This window comes from Pantherophis guttatus, chromosome 1 (assembly GCF_059756535.1).
Source record: "Pantherophis guttatus breed Tessera chromosome 1, ASM5975653v1, whole genome shotgun sequence".
NCBI lineage: Eukaryota > Metazoa > Chordata > Lepidosauria > Squamata > Colubridae > Pantherophis > Pantherophis guttatus.
In genome coordinates, this window is record NC_142063.1 from 70,297,136 (window position 1) to 70,317,173 (window position 20,038).

At 40.6% G+C, this 20,038-nt stretch overlaps 2 protein-coding genes across 3 annotated transcripts in view; one reads left to right on the forward strand and one right to left on the reverse strand.

Annotated features, from left to right (window-relative positions):
• CDAN1 (codanin 1) overlaps positions 1-13,979 on the reverse strand; it is a 36,019-nt gene extending 22,040 nt beyond the window's left edge. For both annotated transcript variants that reach the window (XR_004591422.3, XM_034417755.3), the window contains exons 1-8: positions 13,498-13,979; positions 9,722-10,413; positions 7,304-7,516; positions 6,136-6,329; positions 3,822-3,941; positions 2,948-3,026; positions 2,368-2,488; positions 1,767-1,876 (exon numbers count right to left, since the gene is read on the reverse strand). Coding sequence is in view for 1 of the 2 variants with exons in the window: in XM_034417755.3 (XP_034273646.2) it covers positions 1,767-1,876; positions 2,368-2,488; positions 2,948-3,026; positions 3,822-3,941; positions 6,136-6,329; positions 7,304-7,516; positions 9,722-10,413; positions 13,498-13,590 (1,622 nt within the window). In the remaining variant the exon portion in view is untranslated. The remainder of the gene's footprint in view (positions 1-1,766; positions 1,877-2,367; positions 2,489-2,947; positions 3,027-3,821; positions 3,942-6,135; positions 6,330-7,303; positions 7,517-9,721; positions 10,414-13,497) is intronic.
• On the forward strand, positions 13,794-19,504 carry LOC117665628 (uncharacterized). Its single transcript, XM_034417753.3, has 2 exons — positions 13,794-14,821; positions 17,916-19,504. The coding sequence occupies exons 1-2, from the start codon at positions 14,371-14,373 to the stop codon at positions 18,563-18,565; spliced, it is 1,101 nt and encodes a 366-aa protein (XP_034273644.2). The 5' UTR covers positions 13,794-14,370; the 3' UTR covers positions 18,566-19,504.
• Positions 19,505-20,038: the final 534 nt, after the last annotated feature.

A 20,038-nucleotide genomic window follows, 5' to 3' on the forward strand; every position in this document is an offset into this window, starting at 1 on the left:
TGGCTGCCCCTCAGAGAGGGAGGTGTTTACGTTTGGTTAAAATGAGTGATAGCAACCTCAGAGGGGTAAAACCAAAGATGGCTACATCTTCAGAAGGTTCCTTTTGGGAAAGCATAAGGATAGAGGCCAAATGCTTGTGCTCTGGTTGAAGGGTTTGGCGGGTCTGTTCCTAGATGACATCCGAAAGCAGCAGGGACGCAACTATGAAATAAATTTTGCATCCTGGTGAGACTGAAACCGTAGGAAGCAGAAGCTGTGCAGAAAGCCAAGATATTGCTTTAATGTACTGCTAAAATAGATCTGGTAATTCACTTAAATATTAGGAGCAGCACACCAAATAAAAATACTCTTCCTTGTCAATCTGTTTGGGGTTGGTATTGTAGTGGGAATCCTTGGCTGTTATCCTGTTATGATTCTAGGCTGAGAGGAATACATCCTTTTCAAGACTTGATTTTCTTGTTAAATATATCTTATGTTTATTCAGCCTATGGGAGAAGAGTAGGATTTACTGAGCCATAGGCAGCAATTACCTTAGTAGCTGGTAATAAACGATGTCATATTTCATAATCTGTTATACAAAAGGGAAAATTAAGCGTTGAATAACTATTAAATGTCAGTTCTTGGGTCTTGTTTTATCTCTAGGAAGAATGCAATTTTTCTCTTTTTAATGCCAAACTAAAGTGGAAATCATTCACAATTTCCTTAAAGAAGAGGAAACCAATTTGGCTTGCGTATACCAAGAGGTTTAGAAGGGTTCAATTAGGGTTCCTATCAATACTGGGTCTGGCTGGACCTAGAAGAATCAACTTGCTGGGTCAGTAAACACGATCATCCCAAAGCACAGGGGTCCCCAAATCCCAGCCCATGGCCAACTATCGGGACATACCCTATTCGGAACCGGGCCACACAAGAGGTGGGCCGGAATATTCATGCAGTTCCACTCGTATGAGCAGCACCCCAAAAGTTTCTCTTCTTTCGTACATGCTCCTGATGCTCCAAAAGCGGAGCAATGAGAGCAGAGGCTGAGTGGGGTGAGCGGGCCCTGCTCAGCTTCGCCGATTCACTGAGGCTGCCTGTGCAGGACACCTGATCTGCTTTTGGAGCATCGGACAGCCTTGGTGAGTCTAAAGGAGCACGAGACTGCGCCCCCAAAGGCTTTTCTTCTCCACACCAAAAGCTTTTGCAAACAGACGAAAGGCTTCAGGGAAGTGATCTCGTGCTGCTTCAGGCTTTCCATTCCTTTGCAAAATTTAAAATTTTGGCATGCAGAAGCCTGAAGGAGAGCGAAACCAGCCCCCAAAGTCTTCTCTTCTGTCTTGCGTGAGTGAAGTTGTGCGTGTGCATACGCACACGCACCAGCCCATCGCTCACACAGCTCAGTTCCCCTTTCCCTTCCCCAGCCAGGCCACCAAGCCACAAAGGTTGGGGACTGCTGCCTAAGCACCTTTTGCAACCTTTTTCAAAGATGGCCTCATAGTATAATGATGAAACGCAGGAGCTGCTGTGGCAACAGAGACAATTACAACGCATATGGAAGAAGGAGAGGGGGGGTAGTACAGGGCCCTACTCTTGTTTTGTAATAAAAGTTTTGTCTACTAAAACACAAAAATATTCAAATGAACCAAGAATATGGATTTGGAAGTGATTCTCTTGGAAACAATATGTTCATATGTTGAAATATAGCAATTAAAACAACTTGTTAATTATTTTTTAATTAAATTTATTATTATTGCAGCATTTGATGAAGGGAAACCAAAAGTTCTTACCTTTGTTTCTTGAATATATGAAATGCCTTATCACTGGAAAAGTTAGATCGATTGTCAGTTTCTGGTTGAAAAGAAACTGACTGCACACATGATGGCAACCAGAGGGAGACCTGTTAATTGCACATAATGATAAGTAAGCAGTTCTCCATTTCAATATACAAGTCTCTCTAAGCAAAGTATGCAGAATCTAGCCTTAAAGTTGGAATTGCAATCTGTTCTCTTTACTATGCCTTAGATTCATTGCTAAAACATAAATTTAAGTCAACTTGTAGCAGTGCAATCAAATGACTAATTTTAAGCACCTTAATCTACAAAACGTGCTTTTGTTATTTCATATGCTGCTCTTATTCTATACTATACTATTACCATTAGTATACTATTATTCTAATAATAGTATTCCCTTATTGTTCAGTTAATTGTAAATGCCATTTACAAGGCAGAGGGAGGTTCATGTGCACACTTGAAAAAGTTATATGCACAAAAATATGTCAAGAAAATAAACAACACAGGCACTACCAACTGAAGAAGCAATCATTTTTGTCTCCAAGAAGTAATTTCCAAGATGTTTTGCCAAGCCCTTCCGATATTTGTTTCATATTACCTTTGCTGTTGTGTTTTCGTAGGCTGCCGTTAGCCTCTCATGCAAACCAAGGGAAAAAGATGCAATTCGGTCATTCTCAGCCAGGAGCTTCAGCGTCCCTTTCTCTAAATGAGAAACAATTCTGCCAAGAAGAAAAGAACACTTTGATACTGCATTTAAATCCAAAGAGGATGAATTCTACTGCATTGCTACTCTTTATATCCTCCACTGACAGTCTGCATTCTGAGTTCTGTCACCCATTGACTGGAGTAATGCTGGGAGCAACATCCTGCTCAGGTAAGATTTAGGAAGCTGCTGAAAATCTTCCTTTCTAAGTGGGGCTTTGATGCCAAGGGAGAAATAATGATAGCCATCTTTTCTCTCTTCTGGATTTTTTTATTGATGTGGGCTCTTTATATGCCAAGATTGCTGTTGTGGCCCTTGTACATTGCCCAGAGTTGTGTGATATAAAGAGATAAATTTATGTTAAATAAATAATTAAAATAATAGAAAAGCTATGCAGCCTATGAACAGTTTGAAATAAATACCAGGTGTGAAAGTATCTCCTTTCTTATGAAAGCAGCTAAATCATTGCACTTACTCAAACTGATAATCCAAAACTTGCACAGCAAAGTAAACACAATTGTGTATACTGTGAAAGTGCTGCCTCTCAATCAAATCTGTAAACAAAATAGAAAAAAAAAGCACTTGAGGGAACTCATTCCACAGAATTCAGGCTGGTCAAGAACAAAGACACTACTTCCAGGACTGCCATTTACCTTGAACACCTAGGAAAGAATAACTACCAAAGGAATTATACAATGTTATAAAACTCTTCTCAGCAGATAGCATCAACTGCTCAGAATTTTTATTTTGAATACTCTTATTGCCCAAATGAGGAAATAAGCTAAAAATCTAGATGTTAAACAGGGCTTCCGATTATATAAGTATTGGAAAGCTAAGGTTAATGATTTTCAAATGATGCATGTTAAACCATTGTTGAAAGCTGCCTTGCAATATAACATGCCTAGTAAGACCTTAATAGTAATTTCTGAGTTTTTTTAGTTACAGTGAAAAGCTATTCTGCAGCTTCATAATCAGTAAAAGAGCCGTGGTGGCACAGTGGTTAGAATGCAGTACTGCAGGCTAATTTTGTTGACTGCCAGCAGTTTGATTCTCACCGGCTCAAGGTTGACTCAGCCTTCCATCCTTCCGAGGTCAGTAAAATGAAGACCCAGATTGTTGGGGGCAATATGCTGATTCTGTAAACCACTTAGAGAGGACTGTGAAGCGGTATATAAGTCTAAGTGCTATTGCTGTTTAAGCTAAAAATAAATTGTTCAGTCCATTTAAATGAAACTTTTCCAAAATCTCTTACTTTTCTTAGTAGAATCCTTCTAACATTGTTTACTATCATATGTGCTATAATATACATATCACGTATGACATCCAAGGATTCTTATATCATGTCTGACCTGTATTCTGTTCCATAAATCCCATGTCACTCTCCCTATCTTCTGCAAAGGAAGTTCCCTTTGCTGTTAGCAGCTGCAATACAAAGAAAAGCTCTGAGAAGATATTTGGCACGAGGTTTTCTGCAAAAAAAAAAAAAAAAAGTAAACAAGAATAGCAGTCATCCAAAAGGTTCCCTCTGGTGTTCATTACAGGTAGTCCTTGACTTACGACCACAATTGAGCCCAAAATTTATGTTATTAAGTGAGTTTTGCCCCATTTTACAACTTTTCTTGCTACAGTTGTTAAGTTCTTAAGTTAGTAACCCGGTTGTTAATTGAATATGAAAGTCAAGAATTGAATATTCAATTCTTGACTTTGCTTGTCAGAAGGTTGCAAATGGGGAGCACGTGACCTTGGGACACAGCAACTGTCATAAATATGAACCGGTTGCCTAGTATCCAAATTTTGATCATGTGACTATGGAGATGCAGCAATGGTTGTAAAGGAAAAACGGTCACAAGTCACTGTTTTAAGTGCTGCTGAACTATGAATAATCACTAAATGAACTGTTGTAAGTCGAGGACTACCTGTATTTTAAAGAAAAGTACGATCTGTGTTTAGATTAAAAAAAACTTTTATATTTTAAAAAGGAGCAACATATAATACCTTTTAAAACATTGATAAAATATGTGTAACTAAAAATAAATTTCAAGTTAGATGCTAGGGTTTATTGGTTTTACCCAATAAAAAACTGCTTTAACAGACTGATTTGACTTTCAGGAAAAAAAATGTTTACTTTTATTATTTTTACATTATTTTACACCAAAATATCAAGGACTTGCACTTGCCGAATGCAAACGACTAGTAACCTATAACAGTTTCAGAAGCTGCTCTCTGCATAATAAACTGGAGAATGAGAAAAGGAAGCTATCTTGAAGAGAAAATGACTATCCCTGTTCAGCTCTGCCTGGATACTATACCTAAAAGCCTACTCTCAAGAGAATACAGCTATTACTGTAAAAGAATAATTTCCCTGCATTAACCTAAGGTCTGATTTGTCTTCCTCTGAAGCCTTTTTGCAAGCTAAAAGAGAGTAATACAATCAGACATTCCAAGAACTCATTTTAGCATAATGCTATTCTCTTCTGTAATAATTCAGGCTTGCTATAATTAATTCATGGCTTGGATTAATCATAGCTTTGGTACTATCTTTTCCTGTCAAACAGAATGACAATTACATAAAACACCCTGTTTTGTGTAATGCTAAACCATACCCAATAGCCCAAAATGTCACATAATATGCTAAGATTCCAACCATATTATGGCTTAATATAATATTCTAGTATACAGAACAATGCAAAAAATATAAATGGTTTCGTTTTGGCTTAGCCGCTGTTGTTCATAAGCCATGATTTATTACAGGTAGTCCTGGAATTTTGACAGCAATCCCAATTACTATTGTTAACTAAAATGCAGTGGTCATTGGATGAGGTTCTCCTTGCAACTTCCTGCTGACTTCCCACATTCAAAGTCTCCCACCAGGCAACAGCCATTTATTTCCTGCTGACTTGTTTGCGCATGACATGCACAGATGCCGGGGGGGCGGGGGGGGGCTGAGTGACGCAGCACAAGTGCAGTGAAGTTTGGGCTGATTGCTGGGTAGGGGGTAGGATCAAAGGGTGCATGGGAGTGTGGAGGAAGTATGACAAGGATTGGACAGGTTGCGTGGGGAAGTGAGGGAGGCATGGCTTGGGGAAGATCCTCAGGGATGCACAAGTGGCAAGGGAGGTGTGGCAAGGGAAGACTGGATCTCATTAGTAGCATGGGAGTTGCGGCAAGGCTCAGGGAAAGCGCTATGAGGGTGCAAAGGCGGCATAGCAAGGCCAGAATTTCAAGGACTAGTTGTAACCAACATTCATTCAGCACCATCTGAATGACAGTTGGCCACAAGCTACTCAGAGTCACAGGAGCGAGTTAGGCAGAAAATAAATTTAATAAATAAATAATACGTCAAGCCCTGCCTGTAGCAGTGACAGTCAATGTACATAATTTGTATGAATTAATTAAAAAATTAAGTTGCACAGAATTCTATTTCTCAGCTTTCCAATTCCGAGTATGCATTATTATAGCAGTTATCATTAACAGGATGGCGCATAATACATATATAAGTTTGGTGAAAGAACAGCATTGTACTCTTATCAGCTACTGTTTTTTCAAAGCAAGATTCATTTGAAATTTCATCTCTGATAAATGTCTGTGCATACACATCGTCATTCTTGCTCTTCTCTCAAATCGATAGAAAACCCAAATGTTAATCCATTTCAATTTTCCTACCTGCTATGCAAATGGAATAAAGCTCAGCTAGGTGTTCCAGCTGTTTTCTGTAAGTCACTTTGTTGACATCAGCTGAGGCTACCAACTGGTTTTCAGTTTGGAGATATGCATTCCAACCAGCATTAGATTTGGTGGGTGTGCCAGAATCCAGAGATAAACTTATAGAGGAAGACGTGTGATGGAATAATTTAGATCTGTAATACAAAAAGAGTAAATGGCCACAGAATTACCAATCATAAAAATACTAAGGCATTACCTTCTCTACTACATCTGCTGCAGGGATGAAATCTACTTACCTTCCTTACTGGTTTGAAAGAGTATGTGTCGCGCATGCGCGAGCGCAGAAGGTAAAAAACCTGGTTAAAACCAGGAAGTAATGACACCCGGGTGGGTGGGTGGAGCTTTGCTCTACCATCGCTACCGGATCGCCGAACCACCGGCCAAGATCACTACCGGACCGGGCAATCCGGTCCGATCCAGGAGCATTTTACCCCTGATCTGCTGGATTATTTCAGACATTTATCCAGAAGTTTAAAAAATGCAAAGTCTTTAAGAAACTTATCTTAATACTTTTTACTATTTCCTACAGCATGTTTATATAATACCAGACCAAATTTCAGACCAAATCTGAAAATAAACCCAGTTACTTATGAATCTAAAAAAACACCAAGGAGAATAGTTGGAACTTGCAAATCACATCTCTGTTAAAAGCAATGGAGAAGTCATTTTAAACATACAGTATGTAAGATGTTCTACTTCTTTAAGAAATGGGTCTATGACAACTCGCTGTAGCCAACTCACCACGGCCAATTTGCTGCGGCTACCTCACCGGGGAACAACTCACCACGGAACAACTCGCCACAAAACAACAGTTACACTAATATAGAAGAAAAGTGGAATATAATCTTTAAAGAAAGGATGCCAAAGGGACAAAATCAAATGTGAATAACAAAAATTATTTTAAATAATTAAATTGAATTGTTGAATTGTCTTGCAGCGAGTTGTCCTGTAGTGAGTTGGCCATCGCAAGTTGACTCGCAGTGGTTGGCTGTGACAAGTTGGCTGCAGCAAGTTGTCCCATTCCATTAAGAAATGCCTGAACTCACACTGTCAACCCATAGCATCTCTCTTTCTCTCCCCTTGGGCACCAGATCACAAATTCTATTACCTTTCTTTCTTCAACATCTCTCTTTCTTCCTGAAGGCTTCCTGTAATAGAAGTTAAATTCATTTCCTGAGAATCATTAAGGTTCTCAGAACTTGCTCCAGACTGAACTTGAGAGTTGCCAACGGGTGTAGAAGTGAAGCACATTTTGGGCTTGGACAGAGTTCTCTCAGTACTCACAGGAGTAGGATTTATTCTTCTTGATGGTTTGGTTTTGCTAAAACCAAAGAGAAAATCAGTTCAAGAGACAGTAAACCTTTTCAATATTTAAGATATAAGAAGATACCTGATGGTTCAAGCCAAGGTTCTAATAATACAATATAGTTTCCTAGTGACTAATAAGCTTTTGAGGAATATGTAAATAGGATATGGGTGCAATAGCATTCTTTTTCTTTTTCTCCATTCTGAAGAAACTGAAACTAATAAATATACTGCTACTGATATTGGAAACAGAATCTATCCTTAATGAATGTTTGCTACATGTTATAGTAGCAATTTCCACTGTTTTTGTTCTGTGATCTGTGAAGAAATACTTTTTATCTATTCCAAATCTACCATAATGCAACTTTATTGGTTGCATAGGATTCTAGTATTTTGTGGGAGGGGGGAAATGTTGATTTCGGTATCAATTTTTTTCAATAGCATGCATTATTTTCTATAATAATGAGTATGAATTCTTCCATACTCATCTTTTTTTCTACAATCAAAACCCCAAAGAACAGTAAGATTTCATAATAGAAATTGCTATAGTCTCTTAACAGTTTCCTTCTTCATACAGATAATCCAAAACTATGATATTCTGCAGCCATCTACTGGCAACTGGCAAAATACTTTAATAAATTTAATGTATTTATTTTTTCAATAAATTAATGCATTACTTTCCAAAAGCTTAAGTTAATATTCCGTAACCTCTATACCGGTGTTTCTTAGCCTTGGGAACTTCAAGATGTGTAGACTTCTCCCAGTCATCCTGACTTGCTGGGGAATACTGGGAACTGAACTCTGCACATCTTAACATTCCCAAGGTTGAGAAACATTGTTCTATATGATTATTCAAATATGTATATTTACCAAGAAATATTTTTGTTAACTGAATAGATCTTACATAAAAGGATATACTCATATTCCATGTAATATCACAGGCATCTGATCAATATTTTGGCTTTAGCTGTTGAAATGAGCATCTGTTAAACACACTTATCTGAAGCAAAGTTGTAGAGAAGGAGAAGGCAATTTAAAGTCTTAGCATTTGTAAGGGGACTGAAGCTAGATAATCAACAGAATGATTTTTTTGCCACAGTTAAGCAAATCACTGAAATTGCTAAGTGAATCATATGGTCATTAAGTGAATCTAGGTTCCCACATTGACTCTGTTTGTAAGAGTGATTACAAACAGAGTCAATATAGTGATTAAAAATGGTGCTCACATGACACTGGAACAGTGCATCAGTCATAAATGCATGCCAGTTGGAAGCACCCAAATTTTGATCACATGACCATGAGTATGCTGCAACATTGCAAGTCTGAAAATGATCACAAGTCACTTTTTTAGTGCTGTTGTAACTTCAAATGGTCACTAAATGACTGAAATGGTCACTAAATGACTGGCTGTATGTCAAGGAGTACCTGTACATATATTTGGGTGGCATCAACATACAGTATTCATATAGACATTAAATAATAGAGGAAAACCCTGAATCCTCTAGTACAGGGATGTCCAACTCATTTTCATTGAGGGACGTATCAGAGTTGTCTTTGACCTCGGGGTGGGCGTGGCCGGGTGGGTGTGGCCAGCTCAGCATCACTTGTGTCAGGGGCACCTGTGGTGGCCAAGTGCTAAGGCAGGACTTCCCCCAGACCCTCCCTCCCTCTCATTATAATCTCCTTCCTTCCTTTTCTTCTTTTTCCTTCCCCTTTCCTTCTTTTTCTTCCCTTGCTTTCTTCCCATCTTTCCTTCTTTTCCTTTGTCTTTCCTCTTTGACTTTCCCGTTCTCCTGTTCTGTCCCTTCTTGGATGCTCAAATGCAAAAGGGGAAACATTTCTCCTTTTGTTTTGTTTTATTTTTAGTTTGTTTTGCTAGCCCTCTGCCAGTGAAAATGGAGTTCCATTTTCGCTGGCAGAGGGTTGCAGGAGGCCGTTGCAGCAGAAAACGGAGCCCAGGAAGGCCACATGCGCCCCCCTCCCCAAGCTCTGTTTTCACTAACAGAGGCACCACGGGCTGGTCTTTCACTGTTCCCAGGACGGCCCCATGGGCCAGATCTAACCACCCCGTAGGCCAGATCCAGCCCGTGGGTCTTGACTTTGACACCCTGCTTGAAATTTTGCTTCAAGTCCTGCATTTCTCTAAAAGTTATCTTGCCATCCCAGAAGCAGGACATTTCCTTTTCATCGGAATTACCAAAATTTGAGAACTGAGACTTACTTTATTTTTCCAGCAGCACTCATGGGTGGAAACTCCTCCAAATCATGTAAATTAAGCTGGTCAGATGGTGAACAAGTGGAGACAAGATTCATTTCACTCTGTTTCTTCTGTCTCAATGAGAATGAGGAACTTTCACTTTTTACTTCATCATTTGTGTTTCTTCCTACATCATGTCCCATTGGCCGACTAGAACCACTTGTACAATTGCTTCCTTTTCTTCTGCTTCGCCTTATTGGGGCAGCAACAAGAAAATTCCCCAAGTTTGTTTTCTGAGCAGATCGTCTCTCACTGCGAGAAAAAATAGGGCTCGAACCCACACTTGGGCTACTGCTGAGATCCACATTTAAGAGATCACTACTGGAATTCAGTTCACTTGATCCATTAACAACTGAAGATCCATGCAATTGTGAAGCAGAAATACTGGTATTTGGAGACTGCAAGCCAATAGGAACTCTATCAAAGAAAAGTTGTCCCCGACAGCTACTAGTATGGAACTTTTTTTCAGATCCGGTCCTTTGGTTTCTATAGCTACTAGAATTTCTCAAGATCTTGGAATTTGGAATTTTAGCAGGGGTAGATGGTCCATGGGTCAATATCTGACTAGTCTGTTCCCTGATGTAGTTCATCAAAAAAGGAACAAAGTCTTTTTGAAGCAAATTAAGGGCAACAAGTTTGGGGTGAATTGGAGTGTCCTGTACAAACAAATCATAATACACATCAACTGATTTATTTTAATCTGAATTTTACTTCAGACATGCATAACTTTATGCATTTTTTACAAGAATGAGCTCAGTTATGAATGTCTATTATAAGCATACAAAGCAAAATGAAACCATTTCAAAACCAAATCCCTCAGGTAATCTAAAACCAGAAATCAGAGACTTATTGTAATTTATTAAATCATAAGCCCTTTTCCTCTCAAACGTTTACCAAATTAACAGATGGTAACAACATGTGATTACACATTGTTCTATCAATATACATTTTTAAACATTTTGGCATTCAGCTGCCAACTTGGAAAAGCACCATTCTGTATATGCTCATATTTATATAAAATATTTGTTTACTACAGTGATTTCCACCAGCAGTTTTTCTCTTTTCAATGAATGTCAGAATGAAGACTTTAATTTTTTTCCCTTCATTACTACAGCAAAATTGTTTTCTACTCTAAAGAAATAGAACTGTGTGGAAGTCAGCAAAACAATAAAGTATTTTTCACAATTTATATCAGACTTTTCAACAGAAGATTGCAAGCAGATGAATATTACTAACTGTCCAAGATGGATTCTAATATGTAAAAATGCCATAGGAAAGCTTTCATAGAAGCTTGTTTTGGCTGTTTCTACCAGTATTATTAAATCTTCTATAATCAGAGTACTCATTTCCTTTGCAAATATATCTGTCTTCTTTTCTGGATAATTTAAGCTTCATATATGAAAATGTTTTTTTATTACACTTTCATTAAACTAATCAGAATGAAAACTAAGCATTAGGTTTCTTGTTTTTTCAATTTACCCCATGTACATAAATCTTGGCTACAGATGTTCTTTTGTTACAGAGGACATAGATATAATGATTTGGGCAAAATGCTACGGTCATTTCCTTTCATGGTAAATCACTGGTAACTTTAGCCACTTCCATCTGCAGGAGAGGCTAAACAGGAGCAGACAAACAGTTATATACTTGCTCATTACAAGTATGAAGAATTCCAATGTAATACTTTGTGGCCAAATGCATTTAATCCAGAATCTGCCGGTTCAGACAGAATGGTTCCTTATATCCACAGAACATTTCTAAAATCAGGGGTCCCCAATCCTGGGTCTGGGGTCCAGTACCAGCCACTGCATGTTGGGAACCAGGCCACGCAAACAGTGGGCGAGCAGGGGAATACACAAAGCTGCATTTGTGCAAGTGGCACATGTGCAAAACCATCCCCCTCCCTCCCACAACCACCAGTGTGGGTCCACAAAGCTGGGAAGGTTGGGGATTGCTGTTCTAAATCATGAATAAGCTGCCCCATTTTTGGTCTGGACGGCCTCCTGAAGCACTCTGCTGGCCAAAATGCCCTCCCCCCCGCATCCCATTATGGCTAACAGAGACACCGCAGGTCCTTTGCTATTTCCAGGCTGGCCCTCTGGCCCAGATTTAAGCACCCCACGGGCTAAATCTGGCCCGCAGGCCTTGAGTTTGACACCCCAGTGCTAGAGGATTTTAGTCTTGCTTTGCAACATGCAAGTTTCCTATTTGTTTCTTAAACATGTTTTTAATTTGGAACAGAATCTTTTGAGCATGGAGGAAAGATGTCCAGTCCCTATAGGCTTTATTTTGTGTATCTGGGTTTGCTCTTATTTCCTTTTATTTCTACTTCCTTTAAGTTTTTTTATTGTTAATTTTAACAATGAGTTTAATAATTAAAATTAAACAATTAACTGGCACTTCTTTAGCATCTCTAGACCAACAAATGGCATTAAAAATCTTATTAGTTCCCATGCACCACCCAAAATACAAAGGCACTGAAGATGAAGACAATCTTTTGAATGACACTAAGAATGCTTTAATCAGCAATGCATTACTTAATTACTGTAATCACAAGAGAGCCATTTTAAAATATCCTACACAATAACCAGTGTAATAAAAAGACAATCAAATATTTGTTCAAACAGCTGCTTATAAAGGCAGTATAATTTACTTTCCAATTACTAGGAGTTGCTGAACATTGATTTATTCACTGGTATAGGAAACACTTTTGCAGTGTTAGGCTGTAATGTTGCTTTAACTGACCAAGCAAGACACATATATTGCGTGTGTGTGTAGAAACTAAGTACTCATGTCCAACATTAGTTCTCTAGAGAGCAAACTAGTACAAAGACTTCTTTATGCTTAGTTCAGGAACTCTACAGTTCTTCCAGTTATAAATTTTCATACCTAAGGAGAATTATGCTTGTGGGCCCTATGCCATCTCCTGATTATTTAGAAAAGCATATTAAAATTGATCCTTGATCAGCAAATCCTAGATTATATTTAAGAATGGCTCTAGCCAAACTAGATTGATGTGACCGCTTCTGCTATTTGACATACAAGCAGTTGTTATCAATTTTTTTTTTAATTTGCTGCAGGTGCCATAGTAACTTGATTGGCTTTGGACACAATGTTACTTGACTCCGCATAGGAAAAGACAATCCCGTTGCTTTCTCCCTTTCAGGTAATCCAAGATCCAGGCATGTTTTGATTTGCCAAAAAAACTTTTGTTTTTGTAAAGAACTCATTCTCACATGCGCAAAAGTCAGCAGACGCATATGAAAGATGGTTTTCATTACACGTGCAACTCTGGGCGCATTTGTTTGGGAATAAGTTTACTCTGACTTTTCCCAGCCTTATTTCAAGGGGGAAAATGTACACACACACCCCGCCCCCCAGGAATGGGTTGCAAAGACAAGGCTGACCCTCGGCCAAGGCTAACCTGCAAGCACGTACAGGTCACTGAAATTGGGGAAAGGATTGCACGGGATCTCGGGGTGAGGATTGCGTGGTTCCCCCAAGATAAAGAGCGGATTCGCACACATCATGGAGGCCCCGGAGGTGCCCTGCTCCGTAGCCTCCAGGGCCGCGCAGGAGGGGCACCTAACAGGCAACTATTCCTGCTTTTTCCCGCTATTCCTCCTCTGCGGTGCTTTTGAAGGCGAGAAGAAACTTCACCGCCCCCGCCAACTTCCCGCCCCACGGAGGGCTAACTTAAAGAAGCGTCGCTGTCGCCAAAGCGGGTTGCGCGTTTTTACCTCTTCGGCGCAGCTCTGGCTTGACTTCAGCCACCGCACCACCGCGCCGGCTGCCACCTCGTCCCGCAAGAGCAGCTCCAAAGCAGCCGCCATCCCACACCGCCCTTAGGACTTAAGAGGCGCCGCTTCTGCAGGCTTCGGGGCAGGCGCGCAAACACGCCTCGCCGCAGCCCCCGAAAGCCGCCCTGAGCAGCAGCGGGAGAGAGAGGGAGTGGGGGGGGGGAAGAGGGAAAGAAAGGGGCGGGGTCTACTTTCCTTCTAACTCCGGGTTACTGCTCAGCACGTGAGGAGCGCGCGGGGGTGGGGGGGGAAGAGACGGATGGGACGCCGGACGCGCTGGGTTGAGAGGGAGCCGCCGCCCCCCTCCTCCCCGCCCCCGCCGGGAAGGCGGGATTACAACTCTCAGGGGGAGCAAAAAAAAAAAAAAAAAGAGCGCGCGCGCTTCTAGAGCTGAAAGGCACGATGGGGCGTGGCCAGAACCCTCCGGCTCCGGACAAGAGGCGGGCATTGAAACGCACGGACGAGTGAAGGAGTCGAAGCCATTTCCCGGCAAAGCCCCCCATTGGGAGGCGGCGAAGCTTTGGAAGTTGGGGATTGGTGGACTTCACAGCGGGGCGGGCTCAAAGGAGGTCCGCGGCAGCAGGGTTGCCTCCCCTCCCCCCTCCCCTCCCATGTCAACAAGCGGGGCGCCTGCGCCGGGGGTTTGCGCGTCTTTTCCTCTCATGCGCGGTATTTGCTTTCGGAGCGAGGCCCGGGGTTTGGCCTAGAGCCGGTGGCGGCGCAATAAAAAGCAGGAGGCCTTCCCCATCGCGGACTCTCAGAGCAGCAGCCTCCCCTCCCTCCCTCCCGACCCTTCTCCCCTGGAGGTTTAGGATGGCGGAAGACTCGCCCAAGCGGCGCAAGGCCAATTTCAACGAGGCGGAGACGGAGGTGCTGATCGAGCAGGTGCTGAAACACGAGCAGGTGCTGTTCGCAGCCGGGCCTGGCCGAGCCTCCCCGGGTCAGAAGCGCAAAGTCTGGGAGCTCATCCGGCATAAAGTGAACCCGGTGGCCGCTTGCCCTCGCGAGGTGGAGGACCTCAAAAAGCGCTGGCGGGACCTGAAGCGCCGCGATCGGAGCAAACTCTGCCGCGTCACCCACGGCGCCGGCGGGGTTGCCCCCCACCCCGCCTCGTTCGGCCTCCTGATGGGCAACGAGGACGCCTCGCCGCCCGACCACCTCCGATCCTATCCCTCGGGGCTGCCTGCCGCCAGCGAGGCTGTGCCCATCGTCGGGGGGATCGACACCCTGGATCTGCCCAGAGCCTCCTCCGCGTCGGATATGGGTGAGTTGCAAAGGAGCCTCTTTCTTCCCTTGTCTAGTGGGGCTGCTCTTTTACCCGCCTCGCCGCCCTTCCCTTCGCGGGCAACAATAGCCCCCCCGTTGCTTTTTTTTTTTTCTTCTTTCCCCCGGGCGGCTTTTGGCCGTGAAGCGCTCTCGGCCACCCGTTTTAAGTATTGGTGCAGCCCGCAGTCTCTCTATTTGATACGCCCAGAAGAAAAGCTGCTGGATGCCGTTTGGATAAGAACTAACCTCCCATCGCTGCAGCAGTTGGCGTTGCGTTGAATGTATGCGGCTAAAGTTCCCTGCGGGTCAAGAACATCTTGGAAATATGGGGTCCTTTGGGTTAAGGAACTGCTTGCCCAAGCTGATGCTCTAAAATATTCCTTCAGCAGATAGGAGGAACTTTAGGAGTATCATGAATGCAAAAAAAAAAAAAAGTGCCTCGTGCCAATTCAGTTAGATTGATGGGGCAGCTCTTTCCAAGGTAGTTCAGACTTTCCAGCGTGGAAGGAGCTGGTTTTGGTTTTACTGCTGAGCTCTCTAAAACGGACTAGAAAATAAAGAGAAAGTAAAGATGGGGTAGTTTGCATTTCTCACATACTGTAGTAGAAATATACTGCTCAAAAAAATAAAGGGAACACAAGCAGAAGACATCCGAGATCTGAATGAATGAAATAGCCTTATTAAATACTTTGTTCGTCACATACAGTAGTTTTGTGTTCCCTTTAGTTGTTTGAGCAGTGTATAAACTACTGTATGTAAAGAACAAAGTATTTAATAAGGCTATTTCATTCATTCAGATCTCGGATGTCTTCTGCTTGTGTTCCCTTTATTTTTTTGAGCAGTGTATATTCTCAGTACACATTGAAATTTTAGTTAGATTATGGAATTTCAATGCTAAAATTTTGAAAATAGCCCAATGGACAGCAGGGGCAGGATAAGGGGCAGGGTAGAGCCAGTTGTTAGAATATTAGAAACCGGAAGATTCCTGCTTGCTTAGGTTTAGAATGAAAAGTTTCAAAGACAATTGCCAATATCCTTTCCCTTCTTTCAAGAAATATCGCTAGGTTGGAGCAGACGAGTTCGGCACCTCTTGGAATGGTTTTAGACTAATTGCAGTGGATAAACTTAAGAATTCTTGACTCCCCATTATATAAGACACTGTACATCTCTCCCACCCCAAGAAAGTTATTTCACTGAAATGTGTAAGAGTTGAAATTAATTCAGAATAGTTATTTTTTATAGAAGGATAATGAATATCATTCAGCTAAATCAAACTTTTAGGTTGAATTTCTTTAGTTTGTAAGAATGTTTCTTACAACTAGGCTCCTAATTCTAATTTTTTAAAAATCTGTGGTCTGAAATATTTTCTTACACTGAACAATTGTACAGGTAGGCCTTGGCTTAAAACCACAACTGAGCCCAACATTTCCACTGCTAAGTAAGACAGTTGTTAAATGAGTTTTGCCCCCATTTTACGGCCTTTCTTGCCACAGTTATTAAGGTAAATCACTGCGGTTGTTAAGTTAGTAACATGATTGTTAAGTGAAGCTAGCTTCCCCATTGAGTTTGCTTGTCAGAAGGTCACAAGATGTGATAATATAACCCTGGGACATTGCAACCATTATAAATACATGCCAGTTCCCAAGCATCCAAATTTTGATCACGTGACTATGGGGATGCTGCAGCAATGGTAAAGATGAAAAACAGTCATAAATCACTTTTTTCAATGCTGAAACAGTCAATAAAACAAATGGTTGTAAGTTGAGGACTACATATATTGATCTGGAATATCTAAGGATGTGTTAATACGTGTTCCCAGGTGTATGCGGCTTGATATTTTAAATTAGAAATGGTGGTGGCAGTGCCCCCAGTAAAGATAATATCTTTGCTCTACTTTTCTATGTACTGCTTATGAGCTATTAATAACCCTGCAAGATTTAATCAATGGGGCAATCAATGAGAGATGTTGAATGAGATATCCTGTACTGTGAATTACTCCACAGAGAATAAAATTTGGTTGCATGCATCATATTCTGTGTTGTTCTGCAACAATGCTGTGTTTAAAAACACTTTTTCCCAACACCTAATAGATGCATTCATACATAATATTATGGTATCACTTTTGGCACAGCTATAGTAGCTGGTTTATAGAAGCACACCACATCAAAATCCACATTCTGGCTTAGTGCAGCATCTTTTTGCATAATCATTGATTTTTTAAAAACAATGCCCTCCAGTCAGTGTTGAGTTCTGGCAACCGCCTGGACAAGTCCTTGCAGTTTTCTTGGCAGGGTTTCAGAAATGGTTTGTCATTGCCTCCCAGAGCTGAGAGTGAGTATTACTAGCCAAAATCACCCAGATGGGTTTGAACCTAAGGCAAGACTTGAACTCACAGTTGCCTGGTTTCTAGCCTGACTTTAATTCTATACCACTTTGCAGCTTTGGCATAATACTGTGTAGGTTCTTCATTTAAGCCAGGGAAATTGCATAGTTTTTTAGAACATTTTTTTAAGGGAGGAAATTTTGAGCCTAATTTTTAATTCATGAAGTCCAAACCATGTTAGTTTTTAAATTTAATTAGCTTTAAAAAAATAAAATTAATTAAATATTTGCATTTTGAGACATGAAAAAACTTTTTAATAATGAAGAAATTCTTCATCTTCTGTTTATAAACAAAAAAAGTAAACAAGGTCTTTATGCATTTTAATATATAAACACTTTGAAGTGCTCTTCTCCATAACATTTTTTCATTTCCTGGAAGAGATAAAAGTACAGTAAATAACACAAGTAGATATTTTGTATAATACAGTATATTTACTTTTATTTTTTCCCTGTACTCTTGTCAGTTAAATTGTATTGTGTTTTTAAAATAGTGTTCTCTCTGCTATTATTCCATTTATAATTCATATTTTCATTAATATATGTTCAGTTGCTGGTTGAAAATAGAAATACAGTTGTAAGTAATAATATCCAGTGAAAACTACATCATTTCAGAATGATTGTAGTTACTTTTTACTTGTTGGTCATACCCAGGTTTAATAATCAAGAATTCCATTCATAAAGAGATTAACGTTTTATGCCTTTACTTTTAGGTTTTACAGATGATCCTGGTCCATCCCAACAATCGTGTGTGGAGAAAATAAATCTAAAAGAAGAAATAGTGGTGAAAGTAGTGGAACCAGAAGAAAGCTCAGAAGATATGGCAGTTGTTCCTCCTAGCCAGGAGCAGCTCCCTTTTTTGGGGATACCGAACGGAGGCCCTTGCGGAAAAGTAAAAGCCAAAACGAAAACTCAATCCCAGACAGACTCTAATGAAATTACAGAAGAAGATCTCTTACAGATCCAACAGAATCAACTGCATATCATTCAATCTGGGTTCGATAGCATCAATCATAATCTTCGGCTGCTACACCAAGGAATGCAAGATCTCAACAACACCCTCAGTGTCATGACACATACGTTAGTTGCTATAAAAAATGTCTATGTGAAAAACAATGCCGGTCCAACTACCTTTGCTACTGTCACTACCCAGACCACCGCAGGATACCTGAGTCCTGGATCCCCTTTAGTCGAGGACAGAGTTAGGGTACCAATAGCTGGGAGTAGCAGCAGAAGCAGCAGCTGCAGCTCCAGCTCAATGTCGCAAGAACCAGGCCCTTCAGAATTTCCTCGGCCTCCACACAGACCTATTAAAAAAGAACATTCAAATGGATGTTACTATTTCTGTTTTGCAGATGTGTAAGACTTGAATACATGTAATGCAACTGTGACATTTGAGTAGCTATTCTGTACCCTGCTCCGGCACTGCATCATGGCCAGCAAATTTCTCTGGCTATTTGTTTCTGATAATGCTAAATGTATGAGATATCCAGTATTCCCATGTGCAGAAAGCCTGTATCATAAGGGGAAAAACACTAGCTACAAATTGATTCAACTGACTATGAGGGGCAATATAGCAATATTTAATATTAAAGTGAATTTTAAAAGCTCATTTCTATACATGTTTACTCAGAAATAGGTCCTGCCATACCTAGGCTGGTTAACTTCCAAGTAAGAATGAATAGGATTTACCTGGCTGATGTCTCATACATTGGCTTGCTAAGAGAGAATAAATAAACCCTGACATCTTGATATTTTTAATGTTGAGTTTAAAACAAGAATGAAGAGATAGCAGCAACTTTATTCTTTTCTGGTATAAACATGTCATATAAGACATCTTTTTGTAACAATCTAAATTGTGAATTGGTAAAAAAAAAAATCTTGACTTTAAATGCTGCATAGTATCTCTCCCGTAAAATATACCATAATATTTAAGTTTAATAGTAACAGAGTTGGAAGGGATCTTGGAGGTCATCTAGTCCAACCCCTTGCTCACGCAGGAGACCTATACTAGGGATTTGAACCGCCTAACTGCATTTCTGATCAACAAGCTCAGTGTCTTAGCCACTGAGCCACCTAGTCAGGCTATGGATCTTATCTGTTCTAGCATTGGGAATAAATTGAGGTACTAAACCACCAGCCAAGTGCTTGCTAGTTTTTCCTGATTATTCCTCCATTATTGCTCATGCCTCACTATTCAGAATACAACTTCCCCATCAAAACACTTTGCACAAAATATGCAGTAATGGGAAGGTTGCCTTTTGTTGTATAATAAAAGGAAATTTGTCCAAAAAAAAAAAAAGCTCCGTATTCTTGAGATTTATTTTTTAGGGGGAAAAAAATCTAAGCGGTATGTTGACTTACCATGCTGCAAACACTCTATAGCAGGGATGTCAAAACTGGCTACCCACAGGCCGGATGTATCACACGCAGGCCACACCCACCACAGCTCCGTGAAGGGGAAAAACATTGCAAAACGTCACGTGACGGCAACATGACGCAGTAAATTTGATACCTGTGCTCTCTAGGTTTTGAAATATAATGCTTTATATATCATACTTTTCCAGGCTCTATGTAGCATTAAAGTAAGACAGTCAAAATCACCTGCAATACAGGTAGTCCTCAACTTATGACCACAATTTGGACCAAATTGTTTGACTGCTAAGCAAGGTGGTGGTTAAGTAAGTTGCACCTGATTTTTCAACCTTTTTTTTTTCAGAGTTAAGCAAATCACTGCAGTTGTTAACTGAATCATGCGGCCATTAAGCAAATCCAGTTTATATTGATTTGTCAGATGCTGGCAGGGAAGATGGCAAATGATAATCACATCACCCTG